Source organism: Ptychodera flava, chromosome 22, assembly GCF_041260155.1.
Source record: "Ptychodera flava strain L36383 chromosome 22, AS_Pfla_20210202, whole genome shotgun sequence".
NCBI classification, from domain to species: Eukaryota; Metazoa; Hemichordata; class Enteropneusta; family Ptychoderidae; genus Ptychodera; species Ptychodera flava.
In genome coordinates this window covers 7,898,023-7,918,320 of record NC_091949.1, presented here as the reverse complement: position 1 = coordinate 7,918,320, position 20,298 = coordinate 7,898,023, and the positions used below count along the sequence as shown (strand labels likewise).

Genomic DNA, 20,298 nt, shown 5'->3' with positions numbered 1-20,298 from the left:
AGAGCAGCGACATCGGCCTTTTTATCACATTAATAAGAGAAGTCAGTGCGTTACAGACAGCACAAACTATCTGTGCGATCACTTCACAGTATGCGCACTGTATATTTCTGAAAAAAACTTATCGTCGTCATCTTGTTGCGTGTTGGGATGGCCGCTCGCATCGTTGTATTATTTTTATTCCAGTATTTTTTTCGGGGCAGGGGGAGCACCGCGTTTGTGATATGACCAAAGTTGAGGTTAATATCTGAAAGGAGCTTGTGCTAAACTATACTGATGAATCAGATTCTATTTGTGAAAGTGCGTCAGAGTTGCCAGATGTGCAGCGGCTTGGAAGGTCATCTCTGATTGGTTGATCTTAGTTTGATATTTACGGCAACCTAAGGAGTCTCAAACTTAGGCTAGTGTCAACAAGGCAACACGCTACAATTTCAAAGACGCCCCTTGCAAGATTCATTATCCTATTCAATTTGTTGTCTTAATTGTTGCATAGTTTACGAACCTTTGCTAAGTAGCATTCATAACAACTTCATCGACAGAAACTGTTAAAATGCATTTTTTAAAGATTTTTGTTGCATTAACTAAAGTTTCTTGTCCTTAACTCAAAAATCGCGTTAAATTGCTTGACCTTCAACTTGTAATGACAGCCTACATGTATGCGTGTGCAATGTACAATGGTGTTGCAGACGACGAATAGCAGACCGCGTCACAATTCATTTTGCCATCAATAACACAGCCCATTGAAAATAATACTTCGTGTTCAATCTTTTCAATTTACCACGCGTTAGATGAATAAAAATGGTAAACACCTTTGACAAAACAAAAAATGATCAAAAACTCTTTCAAAATTTACAGCTTGTATCCCCTGCAGAAACGTGTAGGCACATTTGTGTTCACACATACATATATCATGGCACGGACAAATATTTCCCCTCTATGCAGGGTCTCTAATCAGGCCTATGGATGTGATTAGTGTACTGTATCAGTTGTCTGTTCAAAATGTGAGAAAGCTTGATTATGACGTAATGTTCTATGAGCATTTATGTGAAGGCAGGCAGTCGCAAATAACTAAAGACAATCGGTGTCTTATTTGCTTATTTAGCATTATTGTGGGCAATGTGGACACAGAGTGAATAAGCACTTCAAAAAGGCGCGGAAGATTAATGGCACGGTAAAATTTAAACGATCTCTTTTGCAATGCTATCCGGCGGAAAGGTTAACGTTTAAGCCAAATTTCCGGGGAGTTGCGTCGGATGTGACTCAATAAATGACGAAAACGTAGGGCTATGTGGCCTTTACCTTTAATAAATTAACCGTAGGCGTGTAGACGTCAGTCGTCAATTTTTGGGAAACAGGGATCATTTTTTAATGTCAATCGCGATATTTGCTGTTGAGTTCGACGGCGAATCGTTCGTCCACGCCGGTCTTGTTAACACGATACCGAAGAATTTAAATTGGTAAGCGACGTTTGCCGGGGCAATGTGCAATGCCAACGAGAATATGGGTTTTGTAGATGATATTTGTCAGCAAATAAAAGATAAATGTTACTAGGAGTGTACGGATGCACAATAGCTTGCCACATACCGAGTGACGTCATTTAGATGCAAATGAGTGTGGCAAGCTTTAGAAATGCTTCGTCCACACAATGTAGTCCTAAACATCTAAAACGTGACGATTGTTAAACAAAAGAAATCCTCATCCTTGGGGTCCGCGCATGGATTTTGAAAATATTTGTCAAATCTCAAAAACCACTGAGAGTACTTTTAAAAATTCACAACTACTTGTGTCTTCAGGCTTCTTGGTAGAATTCTTTCAAAATTGGCAACAGTAGAATCAAAAAATGACCGCTTCATAGATTCTCGAAAATGTGAAATACAATTTTATGCTACACGTTACTAGAAAGAGGCTGCGCAAATGCTACAATTTTCAAGTGTAAGATTGCGTATGATTGGAAGGTTGCCAACGTTAGCGATCGGGCGTATGGCGAATCTAATAGTTACAGATGGCAACACAAACTTGTTCCTGTCCTAATTCAGGTTGAACTGCAGCGCAAATAGCGGTCAATCAGTTTGAGGGACCAAGGAAAACCAAAGATAGTCTGTTGTACGACCGGCGAGATAGGGTCAGACAGCGAGGTGATTAAAACGGAACGAGTTTCATCAACCGGCATAAAGAATCTCACTGGTTCTGAATACTTCTTTTATTCTGTAAAATTGGTTTCCATGACGTTTATTACAAGGGAAATCTGACGGTGTAATAACTGCTTCAGAGTGATACGAGCGCAGGAAATTGCCCAAGCTGGCTGTCATGTGAGCAACGTCACCGACCCCAATGCACTGTAGGGAAAAATGAATGATTTACTGGGCAATAATCGGCTTGATAAAAAAAACATTCAACAACAGTTGCCCTCGGTGCGCAGTGTTACTGAGTGTGAACAAACTGTCATGAGCATGTCATGCAATGTAGATCAAGCGTAGCCAATGAGCTTACAGAAACATATCTACACTATGTCATTTGACCAATAATACGGCAGAAAACGACTAGTTAAGATTTGATATATTTTAATAAATTGATGTTCAAAAATCGTAACCCTTGGAAACAAATTTGAAAAAGGTAATTGATGATCGTATTGAGTACTCGTTTATAAATATTCAATATTTTGTCCCACTTTCTCATAATATTACCTTATCTTCTTGATGTGCATTCAGAATAACGTATTGGAAACCTAGCTCACCTGTTTATCAGTGGATATGGTCAAATTCTCCCTACATATACACTCAGTGTGACAGTTTTCGGACGACCCCAGTTTTCGGACATTTAATGACATGCTGTTCGTTGTAATCACTTCGCTCCGTATTGATAGCGTTTTACAAGTCATGCTACCGCATATTAAGTCAGGTGATGCTGTTGTCCCGTTTTGGATAGTTTTTTTCGGTAGAAGCTATTTTGGGCGCTACAAACATGGCGAAGTTAGCCACACCGTACGATACAAGGTGTCGAACGCAACACACAGAGACAGCCCGTGTCCGATATATAAGCGCTATACACGTCGAAATATAGTTGAGTCGTCCATGGATTAAACGTAACTAATGATCACGAAATATTTCCATATAGTTTTCTAAACACATCGAAATTGAAAATCGGGGTTCGAAGTTTCAAAATATCAGTATTTAGCCCCTATAATCATATTCCAAATACGACGTCCGATTATTGCGATAGCAGTCCGATTACTACGCACTCAACATGGGTAAAAAAATTGGCAACTTTGACCCCTTAAATGCCACTTCTGTCGGTGTTAACAGTTTGAGGATAAACACAATAAAGTTTCGAAGGGTATGATAATAAGATTTTGTAGTGCTCGTCATTTATGAAACGGCTTTGGGCGAAATTCACTACCCTGTCCGAAAACTGTCACACTGAGTGTACTGTGAAGGCCGAACGCATTTTCTCGGAATAGGATTAATAATTTTCACCACATCTCGAGAAATCACGATATTTGCAGGAAAAGAAACGGCGTATTTATAGCTGAACAATTGAGGAAGCTTTTGGCCTTCATAAGTTGTCGTTTCCTGCCTGTGATGAAAAGGCACTTTCTCACACTTGTACTAGTAAAACGACCATGTCGCCGACATTCGAATAGAAATTATGTACCTGGTGGATTGTTTTGGTCCTTGTAAGGTCTTGCCCGTGTGTATAAATCCATACTCAGCGAAATCGATGAAAATGATTCTCATGTGTTCAGAAGATTCCTCGATTTCTTTTCGTGACGTAAACGTTTCATGACTCTTCTTGCCTCGAGTCCATATGCTGTGTTCAGTATCGGTTTTGTACTGTCGAGTGACGATTAACCAACAGTGTGCAATTCTGATAACTTACAATCAATATTAAATTCGTATTTTATACCTAACTGCAGTAGTCGGCAACACAATAATGACAATCTGAGAAACAGTCACGCTGCTATGTACAAACACGAAGTCGTGTAAAGTTTAAGCACGACTTCGACAGTAAATTGAACTGTTTATTGCTGTACCAGGTTTCGAGATATTCGATCGCCCTCGGCATGGAGTCGAGGACAGGGGAATTTCCCGACGCGTGCACGTGAACGCTGGCTGATGCAGTTTTACAGCGTCTATTTTTGTTTTTCAATTAGTTTCAAGCCAACAGTGTGTTTATCACTTTTGCGTCTGGTCAAAGCATGGCGAGATCACGTCACGGATGGAGTAATAGCACTTGTGTGATTTCCAAAGCTTACATTCACTCAGCAAATAATACACATGTTGGGCACACAAACGGTACGATAGAACTCGTTTCAATCGGGACGATATCTTGACGATGAAGCTAAAAAATTTGCTCAAAGAGCTGACTTAAATTTTGTCGCGGCGACAGAACATTCGGAATGTAGGCCTGTATCCAGGCACCTAGCGGCACAGGCAAGGATTCGCTCCACAGGATGTGACGTGGTATAAACTATTATGGGAAATATGACTGCACTGAACAATCTGCATCTTTCTGAACTTTTACGGCCAGCGCGTTGCCTTAACTCTGTGCAAACGTCGCCAGCTTGGAAATTTCCCGACCTTTTTTGATGCCTAGTTTAAGAATGTTTTAGATTTAGTTATCTGAAGAATTAAACACATACTATTTGCGGCACTTGTTCAACACACGAGAAGTGATGATAGCAAAATATGACATGTAGGCCTATGTGCAGTATTATCGCTTGAGGTAGTATGCGCCTTAGAAGTGAAAACTTCAACTTTTGCCCAAACTTTCCTCAATGAAACTATCAACCATTCTCTTACAAAAGCAACCATAAAAGTCGAAGGTCACCGTACAAAGTTTGGAACTAGCGAAACAAATTACCCAACATTTTGCGATATTTGAAATTCAAAATGGCCACCATCCCTGTGTTAACTCTATGGAGGAAAATTAAATTTCGGATTTTTCGAAAAAACTAAGACGGTTTGAGTTTTTTTTACTCCAAGAGTAAGAGCCACCAACAAGTTATAGATCAGAAAAGATTTGTAGAAATTTAAAAATCCGGATATTTGTCCCAGGTCTCGTTCTACCTTAAAGACGAACTATGGTAACGGCAAGTTCATACTTTCACTTCAGTATTGACTTTGAAATCACGTGAATCGCAAAGGCATGCCAACTCTCTTCCGGTCTTTTCTCTTTACCTTCCAGATTTGGAACAAATGAGTATGTTGAGCCATCGTTGATAATATTTTGATTTGAGTGGATTAACCTAGATTTATGTGGCGGTGCCATGACAATTATCGTCCCCAGGGATATCTACGAGTTATAGAATAAAGCAAGAACGGATATGACGAGCTCTGTTAATACTCTACTTCCTACGTCCAGTCTCAGCGGACAATAGCCGCCGATGTCTTCACTGGAACGGTTTCTGCAGCGTTCAACACGGATTATAAAGAGAGCGTACACAAGAGCGCCACCAGCGACCATTGACTCTAGTACCTTAGAAGCTCCATCTAGAGAAGCGCATTTGCGGAGAACAATCTTTTCCCCGTCATTGAAATCAGTCAACCCTCGCACAGCTACGCTGTTGCACATACCATGGTGAAAGAGCGTTAAGCACCATTCGCCAGATGTTCGGTTTTTGATGAAAAAAGTTGATAGCGAGAACAGACAGCCTTTCGACATAATCCCTTTGCATTACACGCATTCAACTGTATTATTTCCATCAGTCTGGTGAGAACACCGAGAGTGGACGAGCCGACGCGTTGAAGACACAGATCCTACACATCGAAAAGAAAGCTACAGGAAAACTTGTAGCGACCATGGTCAACAATACGACAAGCAACGTAACCGGTTACTATCCGTTCCCCGGGTTTGATCCCGGCCCTACCTGGTCCATGGTGGTGAAGATTGTATTTTTCTTTATCACCATAATAGTGACCATCGTTGGCAACGTTATTGTGATCACGATCGTTTTCAAGAACCGCAGCATGCGCAACGTCACCAACTATTACATCGTCAATCTTGCCGTTGCCGACCTCCTTATCGCCGCGTTCTCTGAATGGGTTACTCTGGTCGACCATCTAACCAAGGACTGGATATTCGGAAGTTTTATGTGCAAGTTTTGCTTTACTCTTCAAGGTAAGCAGAATTGTGTGCTTTCATTCATACGTATTATATATTTACCTGTATGTATGTATGTATGTATGTATGTATGTATGTATGTATGTATGTATGTATGTATGTATGTATGTATGTATGTATGTATGTATGTATGTATGTATGTATGTATGTATGTATGTATGGATGGATGTATGTATGGATGTATGGATGTATGGATGTAATCTGTATGTATTTAATCTGTATGTATGTATGTATGTATGTATGTATGTATGTATGTATGTATGTATGTATGTATGTATGTATGTATGTATGTATGTATGTATGTATGTATGTATGTATGTATGTATGTATGTATGTGTGTGTGTATGTATGTATATGTGTGTGTGTATGTATGTATGGATGGATGGATGGATGGACGGACGGACGGACGGATGGATGGACGGACGGACGGACGTATGTAAGTATGAACGTATGTATGCATGTATGTGTGTTTGTACGCGTGCACACATATACGTATATAGAAATGTACGTACGTACGTTACTTATGTATCTATACCTGTATGCATCTGCAGCCGGTGAATGATTGTAATGTTCATTTAAATTGATTGATTTACAGTGGCTAAATGGATTGCCGGTTGACAGGTATGCGTGTATGCATATTTTTTATGAAAATGTATGTGCCTGTATATTCATGTACGCATGCATGGAACATCTGCCTCAAGCCACATAATGCAAACTTTATGGTTCGACGGCAATTCTTCCTGGGCAAGAGACTTACTGCGTAGTACAAGTTTCTTTCACTCCGTCTCGGCAACTCATGAAAGTCTATTGTGTTCACTCTCATCGTTGAGGTTCGAAAAACAATTGAGTCAGACCACAATGGTGGCATGGTTCCAAGACAGCAATCCCACTGACAACAGCTTGCCCGGTGAAAGCCCTGGACAAAATTAAATCACGTGCCAAAAATTCAATGCTGATGCTTTGATTACTTTTCTCTTCGCACTGTACAAATAACCGCTGATGGAATATAATTATTGTCTGGATATTTGATACGTAGCTTTGGAGTAACTCACAGTTCAACAACTGGGCAAGTGAAAATGGTATTTAATTAACACTGGCGGTTTTTTTCAAAACTATAATGTCAAATACGTACCCAGCCTTGTTAATCAACCACTCCGGGAAAGCCTCGCCGAACTGGTGTTGTGTAGTATTCTAATTCCTGAAATTATGAACGAACACTTGTGTTTGGAAACATACTTGTTGTTTGAACCGGGGTACTCTCAATTTTACAATTCTTTGCCATTCTACAGCATGCATGGACCAGTTTTGAAACATGAAGACAGTTCGGATAACCCCTTTTTTTTCATAAGTGGCAAATTGATTTGTTTACTCGCGTAAAGTTCACTGAGAGAAGGCTGCCACTTGCATTTCAATTACCTAAAAACCTTCCCTGATGAACTGATTATCAAAAGCAAATGTTTGAAACTTTCACTTATTAAGGCCAGTAGTACACGACCCTAACGTGGAAAATCAGAACTGCTTCACTTATATTTTTGGAAGAAGCTTTGAACAATCTTTCTTATATAATCTTATAACAAAAGATGCGATGAGGGTCACTTAGCATTTATTTTCCAGTTTGGAAATGGAAAATAAAAGCTTCTGCATAAACTTTTCTTTGAGAAACTTCGAACAATCTTTCTTACATAATATTTTAACAAAATAAAGGGAAAATGAAAGTCATTGAGCATTTGCTTGCCAGTATAGAGGGCCAACGGGAAAATTATTTTTCGATTCACGATGAAAACACTGTGTTCTCCCTGGCTTTCACACTGAATCCACCTATCACCACGACAAAAATACCACCGAAATTTTTGAGGTTTTTTGCTTTTTGCTACCCTGAAGGCGCTAGGCACGTATAGTGTAATAGACAGTAACTGATGAAAAACCACTCAGTGAATATTTACCAGCGATAAAGTACAATTGGAATTCAGCTTTCCGGTTTATTACAAGTAAATTTATTCGGCTGTAGTGATATTAAATATTGAGAGGCGAATAATCGGATTTGAAAGGCAAAAGGTCCCACATTGATATGTTTCAAAGTAATGCTGACTTAGAGCAGAAAGCAATGTAGAATAAAGTCAATAATTGTATATATTGTAAATGCAGCGCTCTTTACTGAGCACCTTCACTTTTTTGTTTACATCATTCTTCGCGATACTTGAAATTTGCTTCGCATGAGCAAGGTCATCGTCAAAAAGGCTGTAAGCGATCTGTGTATTGTGTCGGAGAAATATTAATAAAACAACAACCTCGACGTCATTCATGGCAAATTTAGCACACTTTGGTATGCAAGGCGATAAGTGTTTTCCCGAAAGGTATGACCGACTTGAGCGCCGGTAATTTGCTCATTACAACGATCTGACGTAGCCATACGTATAAAACTACACCTGCGTAAATGTTGCAAGAAAAGACCATGAAATTAAGTCTTGAATTATTTGTCAGTTTCATGTTGGCACTGGCCTCTTTCCTGCACTAGTTTAATTTCAACTTTCCTTTAAAGTGGCAGATTACACAGTGTTGCAACAGGCTTTGCCTGCTCCATCGATTTGTACCCTTAAACAAGATCACTTGCACCGAAAAAGTGTTGTCTGAATGTCGTGTCAACCCAGGCTCTTGTCTGGCGATAAAATCATTAATTACAATCACAAAGTACCATGGCTCAGGTAGTAAATCCGCGGGCTTTTGTATCCCCTAGACATCCCGTATGATTCAGTATTCAAGTTTATATTTCAAAGCAGGTATAGCAGTCGAGCCCTGCATACCTCGAAAGAAGACTTTAGTGTAGACAACAATGTTCAGAAGCTCTATGGCATGTTCCATTGTATGGGAGGGTAAACTCAATGTTTGCAGTTTCTGTAGACGGTGAACGGATAAAACCAACAGGCGAATGTAGGTTGATAGTTTCGATTGGATAAGACCCTCAGGATAGGACTTCTCTTCTGTAAGAAGTGTTACCCTGCGATAAAATGTCTTGTCCTGCGACCTCAACGGTTATCAGACAACAAAGAGGATGATGGCCATTATGCTTTGTTTTGTTGAAGACGGGTTTTATTGGTAACATTAATGAAAGGTTGTAGTGATTGTCATAAACATGCATGAGTACAGTTCGCAATTGTCAGGTATTGTTTGTAGTATTTCAATCAATCTACAAAAATGTCTTTAGTTTATCTTTCTCCATGGCAATTTCGTAGTTGTGTTTGACTTGTAACAAATATATAGAAAATCATTATATCCTGTTATTCATTTTCATCGCATAGACACAGCGTTTGCTATAAGTATATGAGCTGATTAAAACTATCTGCGTGGTGCACTAGTGCCTCTAGAAAGTGTCAGAGAATTTACATGTCCAGTGTTTCATCGCTGCTATTACAGAAGGAGCAAAGGGGTGCTTGGTCCATGAACCTTCTGTAGAGGTCATGGTTCATGTGTATACGGTATGGTGAAGGTGTTTAAGGTAGAACGCGCCTCGCGGACAGATATTCTGACTCTCAATTTTCTACAATTATTTTCTGATCTACCACTTGTTTGGGCTCAAACTTTAAGCGTCTTAGTTTTTCGGAAATCCAAAATTTAATCCCCCCAATAGAGTTAACACAGGGATGGCCGCCATTTTGAATTTCAAATATCGCAAAATGTTGGGTAATTTGTTTCGCTAGTTCCAAACTTTGCACGGTGACCCAAACTTCAAATTGTTGATTAGGTAAGAAAATGGTTGAAAGTTTCATCTAGCAAAGTTTGAGCATAAGTTCAAGCCTTTCACTTGCGAGGCGAATACTACCTTGAATTGAAATTCAAGAGTTCGTACAAGACCAAGGCAGAGGGAGGTCATGGACATTTTCATAATACTTTGGTTCAGAGGTGCGCATGGGTTATAGGCCATTCTAAACTGTAAATAAAGGTAAAGTTGCGTCTGCAATCCAACCATTTTCGAAAAAAAACAAAAATGTTGGAAAGCGCAACAAGTTCCAGCTTGAATGCTTGTAGAGACTTGTGGTGATAAGCAATCCTTTAACAGGTTGAAAACACAAGTGAGATAATTTTAAGATGTGCAATCCGAGTTATTGACTTGGGGACCTTACATCTTCTTGCCAAAGTTCCTGAAGGACATTTCAGTTCCCGGGATTCGTGCCGTCAAGTTATTCAATAGGTTGACTGTTGTTGCATGAACTCATCAATGAAGAATGATTCATAATTACTTGTCAGTTAGTTCTTGATCCTAAGTATAATGAATGTTTTACCGTCTATTTAGATATCACTATGAAGACATCAGTCAGTGGTGACTTTGTAGTATCCCGGATGTATATTTCATGAACATTTGTTCACTAAAATCCCAAAAGAATACGAGCAATTATCTCGCGCAGGTTGATATGTACTTTTTTAATGCTTTTATGACCGATCTTTTAAATCTTTAAATACAGAGTATTGGCGTAAGAATGATGGAATTTATACAATGTAAGTGATGTTATGCAAACGTTCCTATGATTCGTCTACATTGTTAGTCTGGGCAACCCAGAATGCTCTTCGGGCTTCATATTTCCGTCCCTAGAAGAGGCGAAGGTCATGACCCCGAAAGGCAGCGAGGAAAACCTCGAAAATCGTCTCAGATCAATCTAACGAGAGGTTTTCTTTAATTGAGATTGCAGAAAAAAAACGTGAAGCTACCCTGTGCCATAATTTTGAGTAGATTACTGTAATGCATCTAATTGAAGGAGTGAGGTTGGAAGTTGTATGCATATGAGAACAAGTGTTGCGAATTGTAGCGAAGCTTAGGGCAGTAAGGAAAAAAAGAAAGCCAAAAAGGTTATTAAATTCGAAATGTCACGGTCATTTGCGATTGAAATAAGTATATGACCTTTTGTAGGCAAAGTTTTTGGTTAGGAATGTTCATACATGTATTCAAATCTACCGAATTAAGGTTGCTTGTCACATATATAACCAATTAAAAGGAAAGAAACCTCATGCAGTATCATCTGGTATTTGTTATTGAAAATTTATATCCTTGAAAAGAGAACAAATTCGGTGAAAGAGATCATGTACATAACTTGTTTGATGGCATTGAAAGTCAAAAGTCTTGAAATAGATTTTAATTATAAATGGATATATATATATATATATATATATATATATATATATATATATATATATATATATATATATATATACATATATATGATAAACTGAGTTTGATTTTCAGCATTTGACATAATTTAGCAGACTATTCCCGCTATTCTTCTTCATGATGATCTTATAAATGTTCTTAATGAAACTGTCGGCTTTGTATTTAAGGGTTGTATTTAAGCAAGAAACCACTCAAGCAACAGGTATACCACCAGCTTTTGACAAGTTCACGACATATATGCACGAGCGAGTGGTATACCAGCCATTGAGGTTGTTTATAACTGTTATATCATAATGATATATTGACATTCTGGCGTGAAACGCCAAGACAGGATTTTTCCTAGCCGAGAGTTCGCGCATGTTCCAACCCGTGATGTATCGCGAATATAGAACGGTTAATTTTCACACCTCGACAAATCAGATCGCTGCATTTGGCCCATCAATATACTAGTATGATAAAATTAAACATTACAAAGGAAGAGTTTCCTCCTCTGAGGCATTCGGATGAGGAAACGAGATACAGCAACTCGCGTCAGATGGTGGTTCGACATCTCATTGTTGAAAGCTCTTTCAACCATGCCAACAAAGTGCTATAGCTTCATTGTACGCTTGCCGAATATCTCTGGTGATATACCATTGTATTTTTTCTATGCTATTATTCGCGCAAGCCGCACTTTTATGAAAGGATTCCATTCCTCGTGTAGTGGACCTTTACAAGCTCAATGAGCTCGGAAGACTCCCTTTACTTCAAGACTTTCCAATAAAACGTCTCAAGGATTATTGATATCATCAGAAATTCAGTTCTTGCTTGAAATAATGCGGAGGTGTCTGTTACCATTCAATTTGGATGTCCTCCTTGCAACGTGTCGTGCGGTTCTTGTAATCCTTTATGTATGTATTCCACCTAGTCGTCCCAGGCTTTATACTTACGCGTTGATAAAAGATGAAAGACATATGTAGTTAATAATGTAATAATGCATGAACTTCTTGGAGTACACACTCATACACAGACACATAGACACACACAGAGACACATAGACACACACACTTATATACAAATCTATTTATGTATGTAGAAATGTATGCATCTATGTATGTGCACACATGTATATGAACACATGTGTGCGTGCATGTGTGAGAAAGAAAAAGTATTTTGAAAAGTAAAGGCAATCGTTTGTGGTGAATAAGCAGTTAATTATAATATAGTGGTAACGTGCGTCAATTTACACTATCGACGTCACCAGTCTGTCATATCAAGTCTTAAACCTTGCTGAACGTCATTTCAGACGAGTTAATAACTTTGATCGACGAAACTTTGCATCGGTAAGGGATTATGAGGACTTGGAGAGCTCTATTGTACGAACACCTGCCGCGTGTAATTTACGAAAATGTACGAGACATGACGATTGTAAGACTCTATATGTGTATTTTCTTTTTTGTTCTTTATCATACATATTTGGAAGAAACTACATGTTCATGTGGAGAATATATCCTTAAAACACATATCTAGTGTCAGTGTGTCATAATTTTGAGTCCTGATAGTTTGTTTTGCGACATGAATGATTGGAGATAACCATTCTTTTTGCAAGACGTCGTTTAAGTCACTGTAAATTATTTTTCGTAACTGCTTATAAACAGAGTAGAATTTCGCGAGAAATGAGATGTTGAGGATAACTGGCTTGAACTAAGAGCGGTTAGCGGAAACATGTTCTTTTTCTATAGCCCAAATCAGATCCATCTTATAAGTGTGTGAAATTCTCGAACACAATCATTCTTGTAAAGTGTAAAGTCTCACTACGGTATGATTTGTCGACGCGTTTGTTTGCGATGACTGTAACCCATTCATTTAAGACAGGAATATTCTGATAATTGTCTCGGGGTGGTGAGGCTGTGTTAAATTTTGGACATTGCAGTACAATTTACTCCCTGTAGTATCGCGTTTATATTTGCTATTGAGATGTTAATGCTTTCTGAAAATTTATATTTACTTTTATTACTGCCAGAACAAGAAATAAAACCACCGATCAACGCACTGCTCTCGGACAATTGGTTTCTCCTGCGAGAGCAAAACAACTTGTTAATCGCAGGATATTGCATATTTTCAGTAAATCGACCATTTTTCCAAAGCATTAAAGAAGCAAAATGTTAGCAATAGATGTTGCAATGTTATTTTCTGATTTACGCTCATGCAACAAGATTGAGTTTCCTTGAAGGGAAGTTGAAAGTGGGACCAGGAAAATCGTTTTTAGATGGAGATTGCGAATCCTGTGCAGGTTGTTAGGGGATAAGCGTCAGGGAGTCTTGAAATTACCACGGGGACTCACGAGCACTCAATGAACCTATTAAAGTGTGATAAATATACACCAGAAATACACTACCTGCAGCGACGGGCACCAGAATTTTCAGCAGTACACGATATATAGCAAAAGCGAAAGCGATTGCATATATAGATTAATTTGGCAAAACCAAATGGTATACCTGTTGTTTGGGTGGTTAAAATTCATCTATTTTATGTTAATAATAATAAAAGAAATAAACAAGTGCAAAAACACCTAAAACATTGTTTTGAAATATATCGAGTGGAAATTGACGTGCAAATGCCCACTTTAACCATCGTAAAAATTACAAGACATATAGATTCCAGGAAGAGAACACGATTTCAACAAAAGTGTGCATCTACGTATCCATTATGGACATCCATCAAGTAAATAAGGTCTAAAACAGCGCAGCTAGGGTATAATTTGACCATGCTCATTACTTAATGACTTGGATAAAATGTTACGGGCATGACAAAAATCATAAGTACATTTTTAGGAAAACGTCACGTCAAGGTAAATTCAAGTTTCAATTGATTGAACAAATTCAAAATGCTATAAAGATTACTGATCAATAACTAAATGAAATGATATTTAAAACGTAGAAATTTCATGAATTACTTTTAACAATATCTGAAAGTTGATTTGAAATGTTATACGGCCTTGCAAGCGATGTTGGGCAGGCAGAAAATAACATCAATGAAAAAAAATTATGGTTTCTGTGCGACATCGATGCTGAATAGCCAGCTTTTGATCCCCTATTTACGAATTTTTTATCAAACAGTTCATTTTCCCTCCAGTGACGTCACATCTACATCCCGCCAGCTCCATATGTGACAAGAATCAATTTAACTGACTCAAAATGTTCCCTGCGCGAACAATGAAAAATCTACCGCAATAGACCCAGTGCTGTTGACAGGGCGTGAAATCTGTGTCGAGGGATCACTTGCCGGGATACGGACGTTTGATTAGCCGTCAGAGGCACTTTTGCGAATAGCTTCGTCTGATTAAAGGGATGCAGTCGTCCGGGACTGCGTTCAAAGGTCGTATGGCACCAGTACAGAAATTTGCGATAAATTTGAGAGAAATGGACACTTTCTCGCGTTATCGCGAGAAGTAAGCGAGAATACATACTTTCTCGCAAACAAGCTTAAGCTGCGAGAACTGTGCTTTGTCGCTCTGCATGTGCGAGAAATTGAATTCTCTCAATCAATCAGCGAGAACTATGTTTTCTCGTTCTGCATCTGCGAGAAATTGTGAATTTTTTGTGAAATGCTTACACAGAAGAATACAGTTTCTCGCAGATGCAGAGCGAGAAAACAAATTTCTCGCCAGCTGATTGGGAGAAAATTAAATTCTCGCCAATTGATCGCGAGAAAGTATGTATTCTCGCTTACTTCTCGCAAAAAAGCGAGAAAGTGTCCATTTCTCGCAAATTCCTCGCAAATTCCTGTACTAGTGTGGGACCCATACGACCAATGGCAACACTATATCCAAGGTATACCATGGTGATTGATGAAAGTTAAAACATGTCTGTCATAATCTATATCGTATAATTTAAATTTTGCAGCTATGATAATGAGGTGCATCTGGATATCGTGCATAAATACATTGTTTGTAAATAAGAAACTCGCACAGGCGCAGTTCCGACAACTGTTTCATTTTTAGGTGTACCTCATAGACCAGTGTGTACGGCTTTGTGTAATGCATTTTGTACTCCCGAACCAACATGTTTAATTTACAAAAAAACGAAAGATTATAATATCCGTTTAAAATTGAGATACGAAGTGCGAGTAACGGCACACTAAAAGTTATTAATTAATTCGCGTGATATACAGTGACATGCGGTAAGAATGCAACTGCATGCCCACTTTAATCATATTTTGGAATATGTTAACGACGTTTGTTTCGGACTACATCGAAATTCATAAGGTCGCTTCGCGGAATAAAAACACTGACCGAATATGAAGTGTGATGCATTTGCATCCGTCAGTTTGTTAGATAGTTACGGGACTATCATCTCTATTCGGATATATTCGGAAATTCTGTTCTTTGTGTTCCTCTATCCGTTTCTTTGTAGAGTGATGGACGTCTTTGAAATGAACGGTAACACGGGAAACACTGAACACTGGCTGGGTAGAATGCATCGGAACAGGCTTGACGTTTATTCTTCACGTTGAAAACTTCTCTACGCAGGAGGTGTTCAGAATTATTAAAGCAGACACTTAACAAATGTAACAACGTTGCGATATCGTACGTTTAAGTATCACCCATAGAAACATGTATTATTTCGGTAACCTGACTTATCAAGCCCAGACTGCGGTTCCAACTTTTTTCCGTCCAATTAGCGGAGCAGTTCTCGCGATCCAATGTTGACACTTCTGCAAACGGTTTCCCCGTTACACCGTCACATACATTAGTCGGGATGATCTCACAACGATAGAAATAATCACGTGACTATCTTTGTGCCTGGCAAGATTTAAGCTATAAACGTACATGTAAACAAAATTTTAAATCAGTCTGCTGCGAAAGCGTATAAAGGTAACGATATACAAAGACACTTAAAATACTATGTGATAATACAGTGTACGAAGCCAGGTCTGTCCTTTTACCCGAAAGTAGACGGGAAGGCACATCTTCCTAGGACGCCCAGGGCTTCCTAACTTTCCCGATGAAGGCCGGGCGTTTTTAAAAACGACGAACCTTTTTACCTTAGTTTTTTACTTTCGAAAACGAATGTGAAAATGTTGAGAAGCCGGACACAATACTGTCGTTGATATCGATTTTACTGCCGAGGGACCTTAGTAGTTTCTCTAGAATTTGTTTTCTTAAGAGAGTATAAGTTCATTCTTGCGTTTTGGTAAGTAATTTGTCAAATTATAGTAAAGGTATTCCATGTGCGACCACAGATTAAGAAAAGGGCAAAATCACTACTTAATGAAATTGATGGAATAAACGTGTTTACTATATGCAAGGTATCGTCTTGTGTGTCTAAGTGGTTAGGGTGTGCTCATGTCTTAAAAGAATACACCCAAAAGGTCCCCGTGTTTTAATGTTGTCTGCTATTAAAACAAAAGTGGAAACATTTGTCGCAACATCGGCAATTAATTTTGTGTAAGGGGTGGCTTAACCTTTCCACCAGATCTCTCAAAGTTTAAGCTCAAGTTTGCGATATATGTAGTTAGCATTTGGAGCTAAAAGTTCGTAGATGTCTATCTCTTTGTCTGACTGTATGTATGAGTGTGTGTTTACATGTATGTATGTATGTATGTATGTATGTATGTATGTATGTATGTATGTATGTATGTATGTATGTATGTATGTATGTATGTATGTATGTATGTATGTATGTATGTATGTATGTATGTATGTATGTATGTATGTATGTATGTATGTATGTATGTATGTATGTATGTATGTATGTATGTATGTATGTATGTATGTATGTCCATCGAGATATCTTGTATGTATGTATGTATGTACGTATGTACGTATGTATGTATGTATGTATGTATGTATGTATGTATGTATGTATGTATGTATGTATGTATGTCCATCGAGATATCTTGTATGTATGTATGTATGTACGTATGTACGTATGTATGTATGTATGTATGTATGTATGTATGTATGTATGTATGTATGTATGTATGTATGTATGTATGTATGTATGTATGTATGTATGTGTGTGTGTGTGTATGTATGTATGTATGTATGTATGTATGTATGTATGTATGTATGTATGTATGTATGTATGTATGTATGTATGTCCATCGAGATATCTTGGAAATTGATGCACCTTGATCACCTTGAAATTTGATATGAAAGTGTACTGGCATATTTATTGCAGTTCTTTTTCTTTTTTCTCTATACTTGAGTCAAAAATATGAAAATGGACATTAAATACGAGCACTGTTAACAAACATTCGCTTTCAAAACTGCTCATCTGATAGTATCATTATGTGTCAAACGGGTCCAAGCAGATGGCCACGCTCAGGTTTGATTAAATCAGTGTGTAAAATATAACAATTTGTTCACTAATGTGTTCCTCTGAAAGGACTGAAAAAAGTCTTCACAGAAACAACTCGACTGATAGCTTTCAAAGTTGGTTTGTTGGAGCCCAGACCTGGGCATGAATTTATATTTTTTCAATGTAATGGCAAAATTTACATGTGTAGATTTGTTCGGTTAATATTGCAATTTTTATCAAGCAGGCTTTTTTGCTAAGGACCTGCAATAATTCTTTTAATTTTATTTTGTTGATGCCTTGAATTATTTAGATGCCATTGGTGATTCATACACATATAATTCAATTATTTTTAAAGTATGTAAATTTTCTAGGCCACCTTACTCATTTTGGCGAATATACTTCATCTTTTTTCATCGTTAATTTAATATTAATTCATTTCCAAGCAAATGGGAGCACCATGTCATTGACACCGTGTCATTTATACTGACCTTTGACCCGTAGGCTTCCCATGTTAATCAACGAACATATGTTTCATATTAATATTCTTACCAGAAACATATGCCACGAATACTAGGACAAATAGCAAATTAAAAAAAATATTGAAAATTCGGTGGGAATACTGGTTTTGTGAACAGATAGCTGAATTCTACATAACAGTGCACGCCAAGGGATGGCCATATACATAATATAATTGTAGTGAAAGGTTCATAAACATGCATTTTTTCAAATATTTCAGACCCATAAGGCAGATCGTGCCTCGGGGACAGATTCAGACTCTCAAACTTTTACAATTCTTTTCTTATCTACCAAATGTGGGGGCTCATTTTGAAGCTCTTTGAGAAAGCAAAACTCTTTCCCTCTTCAGTGAAACTTTCGACCATACCGAAATCAAGAATAAAAAATCAGGAATAGGGCAAAACTTTGGTACTAGAGAAACATGTTACCTGATATTTACCGATGTTTGAAATTCAATATGGCCACCATCCCTTTGTTAACTCTTTTGTGAAAAATATTTTTTATTTTCGAAAATCTTAGGCGGCGAAAAATTTTCTAACTCCAAATGAGCCTCCACAAGTGGTAGATCATAAAATAGTCGTAAAAATGTGACAGTCAGAATTTCTCTCTCCAAGGCGCCTATAACCTTACGTATTGATTTGGGTTTAATTTTTCTGTAATATGATGAAGAAAAAGTGTTGCAAGTTTTTACTTTTTCTCTTCTCGGAAGGGCGCCACATTGCAGTGATATTGTTCAAGCAGCTTGCTCCAGTAATGCCTCAGTCATATTGAACTACTTTTCCCGGTCGAATTAAACTGTCCGTTTAGCCCTGGAAAGCAGAGATGGAGGGACAGTGTGGGCATGAAGAACTGCTCGACGATTACTAACAACAACAGTCTTTTGATTGTATGCTGCGTATAGGCATCTGTGGTAAATTTAATGAAACAATCAAAAGATCCTTCGACTCTGTGCCTGACGCGACGTCATCACAACAGAATAAATTCTATAAAGGAAAACTGTTTCGTCTGTCTTAAAGTCCAACAAACTGTATCTTTTAGCATTTTCATGATTTCACTTTAAAACTAAAATAAGTTTGTGAGAATTCTAATGTACTAATTCAGGTGATGTGTGTAGACATTTATTATCAACTACCCACTGGGACTGTATGTGCAATTTTGAGCAAGATAAAGATTACACTGAGATTAAATGTGTGCCCACTCATAAATTGCGGCCCCATGCAAAAAAAGCAAACTATTGTATGTTCTGTTTCCTTTGTAATATTACCAATTTTCGAAAATGGCGGGAAATCAAAATGACCGGTAAAATTTGAATTTACTTGTCAAATGTTTCACAAAGGAATGGTTTCCCAATGCAGTAAAAGCCCAAATCCCTTCAGAGGGTAGAATTCAGAGAAAACCAGGAGAGAAGAGGAAGATATTTTGTTTGAAGTCAACAAATTTCAAGAGTTACAGCTAGTTGGGCTTTACAGCAAAAAACAGGATGGTTGGACAGTCTCATATACATTACGTTTACTTTTTTGTACGTGGCACACAAGTTTTGTAGATAACATTGTAGATAAGAAGAACCGACTCATTTGAGTGTCTGGATAGAACACACAAGGGAATTGCTAAATTACTAAGCTACTGCAGTGAACTGCAATAAAACTGCTCACACTAATTAGTTTCAGCTGTAGCCAGCTGGCAGATTGGCGTGTAGTGTGTTATAACTGGGCAGTTTCTGTTTCACCTGTGGCCACTTTAGTGTTGACCAAGGTTACTTGATACAGACACAAAATTCTGCTTGTCCAAAGGCAAAACTAGCTCTGTCTGGGGTTGTAAATGAGAGTTTGAGATTGGCACCCTGTGTTCAAGATTCAGATACAGTGTAACATTACCATGCACTGGTCCATGTACAAATCTTGTTTATTTCAACTTCCCCAGACAAACTGTCTGCATGGGACATACAATGTTGTCTACTTTGTCAGCTGGCAACAGCTGAAACTAATTAGTGTGAGCAGTTTTATTGCAGTTCACTGCAGTAGCTCAGTACTTTAGCAATTCTCTTGTTGTGTGTTGTATCCAGACACTCAAATGAGTCGGTTCTTCTTATCTACAATGTTATCAAGAAACCTTGTGCGCCACTTATAAAAAAGTAAACGTAATGTATATGAACTGTCCAACCATCCTGTTTTTTGGGCTTTAAATACTGTTAGTGAAAAGGCAGCCGCCACACACAAGGCTTTA

The 20,298-nt window shown here is 38.1% G+C and overlaps 1 protein-coding gene across 1 annotated transcript in view; it reads left to right on the top strand.

The window, feature by feature from the left end:
- Positions 1-20,298, top strand: part of LOC139122590 (substance-P receptor-like) — a 123,901-nt gene that overhangs the window by 90,027 nt on the left and 13,576 nt on the right. The window contains exon 3 of the mRNA XM_070688141.1: positions 5,182-6,114. Within this exon, the coding sequence (XP_070544242.1) occupies positions 5,796-6,114 (319 nt within the window). The 5' untranslated portion in view covers positions 5,182-5,795. The remainder of the gene's footprint in view (positions 1-5,181; positions 6,115-20,298) is intronic.